Raw genomic sequence first — 12,179 nt, 5'->3', positions numbered from 1 at the left:
CCTTCCCCCAGTTCATAGTACGGTAAACTGAGCCATAGAAAGGTTAAGAAGCATGCCAGGTGGTCTGGTTCTCACTTTTTGCTGTAAACAGCCAGACTGCCAGAAAGACCCCAGTGACATCCATCTTTAGGTTTTAGAAACATGTAAAGTAAGTCCCGGACCAATTGCTTTGGTTTGTTTGTTTTCCCTTTTCTAGGAGTGAAAGCAGGACTACTAGTTAGTATGAACTCAGATGTTCAGTTTATTCCCTTCATGATAAAGAGAACTATGTCTCATTCATCCCTGTTCCATAGGGAACGTAGGGGCTCATTGAAGCTGATCCCTGAAGTTCAAGACTGGTGGTGTGTGATGTGATGGGAAGTAGAAGTGACTAAAATGTGACTCATGGCTGCTCACAGGTGTCATCAGTCATGTGGGGGATGCCTTGAAAGACCACTCCTCCAAGTCCAGAGGTCGGGTCTGTGCTATAGGAATTGCTCCGTGGGGCATGGTGGAGAATAAGGAAGACCTGGTTGGAAAGGATGTAAGTGTTTTCTCTTAAGACATCGACAATTTTTAAAAACTGAAGTCTGTATTTTTTATAATTATAGATTCACATGCAGTTGTAAGAAATAAAAAAGAAAGCTCCCATATCCTCTTTATCCATTCCTCCAGGTGTAGCATCTTGCAAAGCAATCATACAATATGACAGTCAGGGCACTGACATATAGTCAAGGTACAGAACATTTCCATCAACACAAAGATCCCTTCTGTTGCCCTTTAATGTCTACATCTAATTCTCTTTCACCACTACTTCCTCCTTAACTCCTGGTAACCACTAGTGTGTCACACATCTCTATAATTTTATCATTTCAAGAATATTACATAAATGGGATCATATGGTATAAAAACTTGGGAAAGATTTTTTTTTTCACTTTGTATAACATTCCTTCCGATTGTCATGTGTATTAATAGTTCCTTCCTTGTTATTTCTGAGTGGTATTCTATGGTATGGACTTATCACGGGTGGTTTAGTCATTTATCTGTTGAAGGACATCTGGTTCGTTGCAGTTAGTCTATTATGAATGAAACTTCCAAATACATTTGTGTACAGAATTTTGTGTTAATATGAATTTTCATTTTTCTGTAATAAATAGGTAGGTATACGATTGTTGGATTGACATTATCTAAAAATAATTCTTTTTTGGTGTCTAAATACAGCAATTGTGAAAAGCCCTTTAATAGGTAGGGTAGAGAAGTGAGAATGGATTTAAGTGGAGTCATTACAAACATGTGTATTCCACTTGCTTCCCCATTAGTTTTGATATTTAAGTTCTGCAGCTCTGATTTATGTTGTGCATTTTGTCAGGTAACAAGAGTGTACCAGACCATGTCCAACCCTCTGAGTAAGCTCTCTGTGCTCAACAACTCTCACACTCACTTCATCCTGGCTGACAATGGCACCTTGGGCAAGTATGGTGCTGAGGTGAAGCTGCGGAGGCAGCTGGAAAAGCACATCTCTCTGCAGAAGATCAACACAAGTAAGTTCTAGCCAGGACCACAGTTCTACCACTGGACTGACATCACCACCATGGAAACCAGGCTGAGAAGGAAATTGCCCAAGGGTATTGAAAGCTTTACCTTGATTCTTGCTAGATCAATAGAAAATGACTTATTTAGACCTTATGCCTTAGCCACCTGCCAACATGAGTTCACTGAGCTCCCTGTGATGCTTTGCCCCAAGTTCACAAGTTGGTGCAAGAGAAAATGTGCAGTGGTTGTCATGGTGATTGCATCATTCATCATGTTCCCCTGTGGTTCTTTTTCCCTGTAATTACTGTTTTTATTTTTTAAACATTTTAACAGGAAAAGACAATTCTTACTCAAAGATTTAGTATGATTTCCTCTATCAACTAATAAGTGTTAAGTGTTATTAAATATCTCTATAGCTCTGGGTCTCTCATCCAGACTAAGATGACCAGAAAGGAAACCTATGGCGAGGGTAGCAGGAGCCATCTGCTTCATCATCCTTGCTGGTTCAGGTGCACATCCCTGAGGGGCAACAGCCACTGCTGGGAGAAATCTGAATTCAAACTAGAGAGAAAATAAATGAATTCAGTCAGATGAAATAATAAGAACTGGTTAGAATTAAAATAATTGGTATACTCTTTTTGTATATACTCCTCTTCCAATAATTCTTACTTTGTTTGACAACAATTGCTAAAGGATCTTAAAGAATATTTTTTTAACCATAACTGGTGAGGTTTTTGTGCAAGACAACCTAGGCCTGGAAATTATCATTATAGAGCATAATTTAAAGGATTGTGATACTGCTCAAGTGGTTAGAATGGGGATGGCCTACTACAAAAATTTGTGGATTTTCAAGCCCAGATCTTGATGGATAAATTGGTTGACTTGATTTTTGTTCTTAACATTTTTAATTTTTCTGGACCCGTGAGTTTTCACATTGCCCAACTTCACTTGGCCAAGTGACTTGTGGGCTTCCCTTTGTCATCCTTTGCCTAGGGCTCTGAGTGGGGCAGGGACAACAAAGGGGTGCTCAGTTGTCACCTCCCACAGCATGGAGCTTCAGGGAGTCCAGCCTGAGCCAAGAAGAACCAGTTCTATTCTGTTTCTAGAAAAGAGTGAGAATTGACCACCATATTTCTGAAACTCTAAAACCACAATCCTAGCTTGGGTTGGAAATCTCAAGGGCAGAGTTCATGTCATCTCAATCCATTTTCCAGTATCTTTTGTTTAGCACTTGGTGCCAAACAGATCTTTAATCCTTATTTGCTGAAGTGAACCTAACTGTAATTATTCCTGTACAAGAGAGAAAAATAGCTCAAACTATTTAAGCATCCCTGACATAGAAATGTACTGCAAAAGCAAACCGCAAACTCTGACTTCACCCACTTGAAATTCTCAAATATTCTCATAACCTGCACTAACAGATTTTATTTGAAGCTCTTGAGAACTGTGGCATCCAAGACACTTTTCTTACTTGCTGTTTGCTAATGTTAATCAATTAATTCCCATCACTAACAGAAACCTGGCGAAACGTGCTCAGGGTACAACCAGCCCTCCAAATCTCTGGGCTCTGCCTCCAAGTATTGAAGCAACTACAGATGGAAAATATTCTGGAGAAAAAAACTGCATCTTTACTGCACATCTGCAGCCTTTTTTTCTTGTCATTATTCCCTAACCAATTCAGTATAATAATTTTTACACAGTATTTGCATTGCATTAGGTATATAAGTCACCTAGAGATGATTTAAAGTGTGTGGGAGAATCGTGTAGTCTTATAACACATATTATAACATGTTATATAAAGGACTTGAGAAGAATCAGAATTTGGTATTCACAGGGGGCAGGTCCCAGAGCCGATTCCAAGTGGATACTTAGGGACAACTGTATATTCAGTCTTGTCCAGTTCTTTGTAACATTATGGAGAAGGCATATCTGTCACTCCCACTGTCCACTCACTCCAGAATTCCAGCTTCCTAAAATCCCCTGTCACCTCCTGCTTCCTAGAGCCCACCCTGCTAGTTATAAAAATTATTAGCATGCAACTATTGTGCTCTTAGAGAGTCCTATTATCAGATTTTTTTTAAAAATAAAAGGGAGAGGGAAAACTCAGAGAATAATTCTTTAACTGATAGGTTAATAGTAATAGTGTGTTTACCTCTAAGATCATTTATGGGTTGAGTAATCCTAATCTGAAATTCTCAGGCTCAAAAGTGTTTCGGATCAGAGTTTTCAGATTTTGGAATATTTGCATAGACTTTACTAGATGAGCGTATGTCATCCAAAATTCCCAAATCTGAAATCTGAAACATTCTCCATTTTGGTTTTTGTATTTTCAGATTAGGGTTCCTCAGCTTGTACTGCCTTATTCTAGGCACTGAAGACAGAAACAATAACAGCAACATACCATATTTGCATGCCACTTAAAGTTTGCAATATACTTTGATAGCCAAAGATCTTCTTACCTTTTAGGTCTGTTGCTCCTTCAAAAGAGGGGGGCTTTATAATTATTCACCTTTTGCAAATAGTCATACAAGTCTCATGGTGGTTTGGTAACTGGCCCAAGGTCTTTTTTTTTTTTTTTTTTTTTGGCACTGGGAATTGAACCCAGGCATGTTTAACTATTGAGAAATATCCCCAACTCTTATAATGTTTTATTTAAGACTAATATGAGAAAGGCCAGGGACTGAAGTGAGCTCTCTTGTGACTGGCCTAGATCCACTTTCACTGCTTCACTCTTTAAAGGAAAGCCAGTCAGATGGGAATTTCAGACCCCTAGGGCAGGGCAGAGAGGGAGGAGCATCTTCCAGTACTTCACAGGGCTCACTTTGGTAGCCCATATGCCTCCCGAATTATACATGGAGTTCAACCATTTAAAAATCAGAAAGTTCAGGATTTTTGAGGTTCTGGGTTTTATAATATGAAGTTTGAATGCAAGAATGAAAACAATCATGATGTGCTTGAATTCCTTCCTGCATCAGGGTAAATACTAATGCAACATGGAACATCTGTCAAGTTGAAAAGTTTGTACTCTTCGCCATGTTTCAGGAATTAAAATGAGTCTGTGGAAGGTGCTGAATGTTGGTCCGAACAGTGAATGTGGTTTGTGTTGCAGGACTGGGGCAGGGTGTGCCAGTCGTTGGCCTCGTGGTGGAAGGGGGTCCTAACGTGGTTTCTGTTGTCTTGGAATACCTTCGAGAAGACCCTCCTGTCCCGGTGGTGGTCTGTGATGGCAGCGGACGAGCCTCGGATATTTTGTCCTTTGCACACAAGTACTGTGAAGAAGGAGGGTAGGATTTCTGATGTGTGACAAAGGGTGGGTTCTTAATGCCTTGTTAGGCCAAAGAGAACATCTGAAGCGATCTGCTTAGACATTCCAAAAATGCTTAACAGATGAAGATTTGCTAGATCTCCTCTCCCATTCCCAAGGTCAACATTCGAGGGAGCTGTCAGGAGCATCTTGTTTCTGACAGAATTCTCTCTCTGGCAGAATACTCTCCTTTCCAACTTCATTTTCCCTTATAAGGTTTACAACAAGACTGGAATTTAAGACAAGTGTGAATGCATTTTTTGACCCTGGTGACTTTTTTGTCTCCTATGCAGGGATACCCTCCAATAGTTTCAAATTTTAAATACCAGATGAATATAGAGATGTCTGCTTGATTCAGAAATGAGTTGAACTTGTTTTGTTTTGTTCTCTTTTGCATTTCCTTTGAACAGGATAATAAATGAGTCCCTCAGGGATCAGCTTCTAGTTACCATTCAGAAAACATTTAATTACAGTAAGACACAATCACTTCAGCTGTTTGCAATTATAATGGAGTGCATGAAGAAGAAAGAACTCGTAAGTGTCTTGAATATATTTCCAAACAAGCTCCACAGAGAGAATTATGTTTCCTTTTCTAATTCTGTACATGTGTGCTTGATGGAGTTGTTCATATTTTAGTTCAGCCTCTTCCAAGAGGCAGTTTACAAATCCACACTTAAATTGATGATTGTGTCCATGTGATGGAAGCAGAATAAGCCCACACAGGGGGTCCCAGGTGCTTTCAGACCTTAGCCAATATGAAGTGACAATTCAGACCTTAGCCAATATGAAGTGACATCATACAGTGTTTCAAAATATGAACCAGATTAAATACTTGGGGAAGAGCGGCATGTAACACCCTTCTAGATGTGCTCACAAAGTTGAAATCATTTCACTTTCCAAATGTCATAATTATTTCCCACTCCTTCCTTCCTGACCTGTGTTTGGAATGAATACTACATGTGCAAATAAGATGGCATCTTCAAATTTTTTAATTTATAAATTCCTATAAATATATCCTATCAAATTAGATATGCTTTTATCATCTCAGGTAGCTATTGAATATTGGTAAACACCAAATGGGCTCCCCCTCTCAAGAGTTTTGGAGCAGATCAGATAAATGATGAAATCAGAATCCAAGCAAGAATTCACAGTCAACAAGAGCAAAGATGTAACTCCTGGAAATCAAAAACTCTTGGTTTGAAATTGTTTAGTTCTCGGAATCATTGCATTACACAGCAGTCTCTGTGGGTGATTTTTAACAAACATCTCTACCCCCCCACACCCATGTTTTCAACTCTATCTTGCTTTAACTTTCTTCACAATGCACCTCTTTTCAGGTCACTGTGTTTAGAATGGGTTCTGAGGGTCAGCAGGATGTGGAGATGGCAATTTTAACTGCCCTGCTCAAAGGTGAGCTCTCAGGAAATGGTGATTCCTATCCTTTCAAAGCCAGGCTGGCCTGAGGCCATCTCTCTCTTCTCTAACTGGGGATTGTGTCTGTTGGTGCCAGAACCCTGAGCCAGCCACACTGCCTGGGGGTAATTTCAGCATGAAACCATGCTAGAATAAGACTTCAAAGGGTTTCTGCATGGCAGGGGTCTGTGGGTGCCCAAGGACCATGATGGGCTGAAGTCAGAACCATTTCCATTTGTAACTGGTCCATTGAGGGCTTCTGCTCACAGTATAAACAGGAACTAGGATTTCTTTGCATCACTGAATTCTGCAGGGCTCTGTCCAATTTCCCTTTCCCACCTATAATGACAGACTTAGACCAGGCATTTGTGAGGCAGGTTCTACTCTGGGATGCATACTTCCTCCCTGCCTTTCAGCTAGACTGGGGCCATGAGAAGGGGGTCACCATGGGCTGGCTGCCTGGCAGTGCCACACTGGTCTTCATATGGGCCAAAGGGCTGGTGCTCTTGGGAGCGGTGTTGCCCCTTGGCCGGCCTGGCAGATATCTGGGCATTCCCAAGGTTCCTGCCCTTTTCAGATAAAGCTCTTGAGTCACTGGGTTCCTCCTCTGTTCCTCCCATGGAGACAATGCAGGGCTGGCATGGGAAGAGATCCCCTCCACCTTCCTTTTAGGAAGCTCTTGGAAAATATAGAGTGCTTAGCCTGGGCCTTAGTGGTAATTCAGGAGCAAAAGAAAAGATAGCAATTAGTTCCAAAGGAAGCATCTGCTCACTGCTCAGCACCTGGGACCCAGGTGGTCCCAGGCATAAAGTCAAAATTCACTCTTAACTTCTTGCCTTTCCAGGAACCAATGCATCTGCTCCAGATCAGCTGAGCTTGGCACTGGCTTGGAACCGTGTTGACATAGCACGAAGTCAGATCTTTGTCTTTGGGCCCCATTGGCCGGTAAAACTAAGTGTCTTCAATCCATATCATTTATTGTGACATTGTAAAGATATTATTAGTATGTTCCCCTTTGTGACATGGATCTCAGGAAGTGATCTGGGGTTTCTAATGATCTGATGGGTAGTCACTAAGATTATTAGATGTTATTTAACTTCAAAGAACAAAAATGAATTAAGATCTTACAACATGTACAATCAGAAAAATGAGAAAATTATACTCCATTTATGTATGATTCATCAAAATGCATAAATGCATTCTACTGTCATGTAGAACTAATTAGAACAAATATAAAAAGAGCTATGAGCACTAATTCCTGATTCAACTGATCTTCTTGAAGAAACTAACCAACAAATCTTTTATCATTGTTGGCCAAAGTGGGTCTTCACCCTTTTAAAAAAGGAAAAAGGAAGAGAGAAATGAGCTCATTAAAATTAAATACAATACTTCCAACCACGTCACTGATTTTTCAATTATATTCCATGAAACCCTGGAGGCCTAGAGAACTATGTGTGTGAGTTGTGTGTGTGGTCTTTGTGTGTGGCATTTTTAGTGTAGTGTTTGCAGTGTGGTTTAATATATTGTGTGACGCATATGTGTGGGCTATGTGAATGTATGATGTGTGGTGTGTGATGCATATGTAGTTTAGTGTGTGGTGCCTGTGTATGCGTGTGTAAAGTATGGGGGGTTAGCATGTATAATACCTAATATGTGAAGGGATGTCTGTGTGTAAGGTAAGTTGTGTATATGTCACAGGCATAAGGGCTGTCTCAATGTGATATGATGGTGTATAAGTGATGATGTATAATGGGTAGGGCATGGGTGGTATAGTGTGTGTGTGGTTAGGGGATATTTTGTGTGTTTGAGACTGTGGAGGTGTACAGTGAGGGGAGACAGTGTGGGGCTGATTGGAAAGTACAGTAAATGTATGTGATGTTGTGATGTGGGACAAGCTGTGTGTGTGTGTGCATGTGCCTGTGTGTATGTGTGTGTGTGTAATTTAGGTGTGTGTACATGTGTGTATGTGTTGGGGGATATTTTGTGTGTGGCAGTGGGGGTGAAAGTGGGGAGATATATATATATATACATATATATATATGAATGTATGTATGTGCATGTATAAATACATACATATAAACATACACATTGATTTTTGTATGTCTATGTATGGTTGGTGTGTGTGTGTGTGTGTGTGTGTGTGTGTGTGTGTAAATAATGGCCTGTGTGATAAGTGGCTCTAGGCCTCTTATTACTTTAATCAAAGCAACTTCTTTGATCTGTTCTGCAGATTGGGTTATAGAGTGAATTTTTTTTGCAAAGGATTTTCCTGCTTGAACATAGAGGTGGGGTATTTAGAGGAGCCATATCAGATTTTTTTAAAAACCACATTTCTCAAAACATGCCTGGCATTTTGCCGTACAAATGCATTTCACTTTTTACAACCATTTTTATCAAACTGGTTTGAATGATTTATGAATAAGTCTGTTAAAGAAATAAGATATTGGGGAAAGGGGTGTTTGTGGATGTTGCTTGTTTAATTACCTAAATTAAGAAAAAATGGTATGACACCTTAAATACTTTAATTTCTTTCTAATATTTTGGTTTCTTCACTCTTAGTAAAGGAATTCAAAGCAAAATGAATTATTTCATGAATGGCTATGAGAGAATGCTGAGACAGAGAATCTAGAAGATTCCAGAATGAATTGCAAAGGAAGGGCTTGCTACTCAAGAACGTCTTTCTGTTTAGAAGGAATGTCCCGCCACCCAGTATCTTTGTCCTATTCTTTTTTAAGGAAGTGGCAGCTTTTCAGGTTAGAGAGAGAGAGAGAGAGAGAGAGAGCGCTATGTTTTCAAAATTATAGAAACAGCTAACCAGGGATCAGTTGGAGCATGTGGACCTACCTGGCCTAACGTGACTGCCTGCATCTGGTCCTCTCATGACAAAGGCAATAAGTAATCTGAAGAAAGTGTCTAAAACACAGACAAGCAAAAAGAAGGAAACAATCATTCATGCTCCCACAATAGAACTAGAAAGTCCATAATAATGTTTTCGTTTTATAATATTATTTTCTGCTCAATATATTGGTGTTAAATGTTCTTCAACCATCTTTCTAATGCTACTTTAATAATACTTGGTATTCTTCACTTTCAATTTTTTCTATTACATAAATATGGTTTTAAAAGCAAATAATGAAGACAAGCATACGATCACAAGCAAAAACTTTCCTGCCCACCTCCCAAATAATTTAGCTGTCTCTTTTGTTTCCTGGCAGTTGCTGTGTACATTGACAAAAGACGTTTTATCACTGTTTCTTGATTAATTACACATGTAGACATATCTGCCAATTCTGTGTTTGGAAATAGAAGGACGTGACTCTCTTGCACTGCTTCCACCTATCCCTACCCCTCCTGGATTTGACAGTTACCTGTTTAATTGTTTCATTGGTCACCTTTTTAATGGTAACAAATACACTAATACTCTACTTGTTTCATCAACTTCAGACTCCCATTTTGTAAAATGAGGAAATCAACTTAATACTTTTTCTTTTCCTTATACCATCAGTCTTCCTAATGCAATCAGCCTTGCTACTTATGTGGTCAATAATGTTTACAAATCATTCTTTAGTCATTATTAAAGTTCTGTTGATATCTTGCTCTTTAGCCATCATGGAGTTTTCATACTTGTTCTCTAAAAATGGGGAAACCAACAGAATTTACATTGTCCCGATTGCTGGGAGATTGTTCACTGCTGAACCTCACAGTAGTCTTGAACTCAAAGGAAAGGTAGCTCTGGTTTTTCTTTGTCTTGCTAATTAATTCTCTTTTTAATCTTAATTTGCCTTCACATCATTAAGAATTTTTTATTTTCTTAATCATTACTGTTCATTTCTTCTCAAAGAATCATTTGAACCCCGTGATTTCAAACCCTGCTGCCCTGGATGCTCTTGAAGTCTGTTGCACAGCTACTGGCTTCAGATATCCCTTCAATGTACCCAGAGACTGGTCTATTTCTTTCAAGACCCCATATCTTTCTCCCCTTTCATTTTTTTCCAACTTCTAGAGTAATCATCAAGTAATTTTTTCATAGATAAGGAACGAGTGCTATTCTGCATCTTTACATGTCTGAGAAAATATCTGCCACACACAACTTATGATTATCCTATGATTCTCATTTTATTATAGATGAACCATTGGTTTCTCTCAGACATATTTGAAAACTTGTTCTTCAATTTTTGGTGCTTTGAAATTTCACAAGGATATGTCTTGTATTTCAAACAAATGAAAATGGAAATGTCTGGAGAATACAAATTCAAGCACTCACATCTCCATTCATGTATCCATTTATTCTGTTTGACTGTTGAAGTTCCCTTTTTGCTGAAGACCCAAGTCAGTTCTGTGAAGTTTTCTTCTATTGCTTCTTTGAGTATTTCTTCCTTCATTTTCTCCCTTTCTTCATCTAGAATTCCTATTAGTCAAGCATATATTGGTGCTTTCCTCCTAGATTGATCTTTCATTTTCTCATTTCCATCTCTATCATTTTGCTGTGTGTTTTTTGAAAACTACTCAGCTTTTTATTTAACTTTCATACTAATTTTTTAAACTTTAGGCAATCATATTTTAAATATCTAAGAAAGCTTCATCTCATAGATGCATATATGGGGATACAAATTGGATTTTTAAAAGTTCACTTCCATTCCCTGAATGATTTCTGTCTTCTCCTCGTCAGCAGCTTCACTTGTTCATTTCCCTGCTTTCTGTTGTGTTGTTGACACTTTATCAAGTGTTGTAGACCCTTGGTTGTCTAATCACATTTTAGAATGAGAAATGGAATAGTTAAGTTAGTATGAAAGCCTCTTTTGCTGGTTTTCCTCATCCCTGGGGGGACTGAAATGGAATTTCTCACCTAGGAATGGTGTGTACTCTTAATATAATAGAGAGTTTGTGATAGGAAGGACTTGAGAATTCCAACACAATAAATCAGTCCTGGGGCTGGGGAGATAGCTCGGTTGGTAGAGTGCTTGCCTCGCAAGCAAGCACAAGGCCCTGGGTTCGATCCCCAGCACCGCAAATAAATAAGTAAATAAATAAATCAGTCCTGGTCTGATATGTTGCGCTTTTCTAGTCAAATTTCTTCTGTCTATATCTTCTACTAGTAAATGCAAAAACAAAAGCTTACTGAGATTATAATGATGGTTACTAGAGGTGAGAGTGTGAGAGATGGGGAGATCCTGGCCAAACAATACAGAGTTTCAGTTAGATGGGAGAAATCATTTCTGGAGATCTACTGCTCATGGTGCACATGGTGTCTATAATTAATAATAATGTATATTTGAAAATTGCTAAGAGAGTAGGTTTAAAATTTTTTATCACGAAATTATGATAAGTATGTGAGGTGAGAGGTATGTTAATTAGCTTGATTTAATCATTCCACAGTATGTACATCTATGGAAACATCCCACATATGCCATACATATGTCATTTATCACTGATAAATAAATAAAAATAAAATCAAAGCCGCCCCAATTAAACCCTTTGTTAAAACATGATTTTAAACACAATGACAAGGAAAAAAAGAGAGAAATGTTTGATAAATACGAGTAGCAAAGATTTTTATGTATTTATGTTGAATCATAAAAAGTTGGGTTAACAATTATTGAAGGAAAAAGTTAAACTTGGTCTGAGCAAAGAGGAGGGAAGGCCTAGGAACACCATAACTGTTGGACACTTTAAAGACAAACTCTACAAACTTTACTCACCCTCTCTGAGTTTCGGAGAACATAAAGAAATGTTTTCTGACTTTTCAGAACAAGAATTATTTCCAATTTTGGATGTGGGGCCTGCCCTGATAAAACTGAACTGAAATTATAAAAGCTAATATAAATATATTAGGTAAATTATAAAAGTTAATGTAAGAAATACTAGCTTTTATAATTGGCGATATTATCTCCTTGGTGATGTTTGAGTCATATACTGAGTTTTACCTCATGTATTCCTCAAAATGAACATT

At 38.6% G+C, this 12,179-nt stretch overlaps 1 protein-coding gene across 1 annotated transcript in view; it reads left to right on the top strand.

Moving 5' to 3' along the window:
• Positions 1-12,179, top strand: part of Trpm1 (transient receptor potential cation channel subfamily M member 1) — a 107,578-nt gene that overhangs the window by 43,814 nt on the left and 51,585 nt on the right. Inside the window, exons 5-10 of the mRNA XM_047540651.1 lie at positions 399-523; positions 1,349-1,520; positions 4,622-4,796; positions 5,227-5,350; positions 6,154-6,226; positions 7,074-7,174. Of these exons, the coding sequence (XP_047396607.1) occupies positions 399-523; positions 1,349-1,520; positions 4,622-4,796; positions 5,227-5,350; positions 6,154-6,226; positions 7,074-7,174 (770 nt within the window). The remainder of the gene's footprint in view (positions 1-398; positions 524-1,348; positions 1,521-4,621; positions 4,797-5,226; positions 5,351-6,153; positions 6,227-7,073; positions 7,175-12,179) is intronic.

The sequence above is a fragment of the Sciurus carolinensis genome, chromosome 2 (assembly GCF_902686445.1).
Source record: "Sciurus carolinensis chromosome 2, mSciCar1.2, whole genome shotgun sequence".
Taxonomy (NCBI): Eukaryota; Metazoa; Chordata; class Mammalia; order Rodentia; family Sciuridae; genus Sciurus; species Sciurus carolinensis.
Note: the sequence above shows the minus strand (reverse complement) of the source record. Positions and strands in the feature narration are given on the sequence as shown.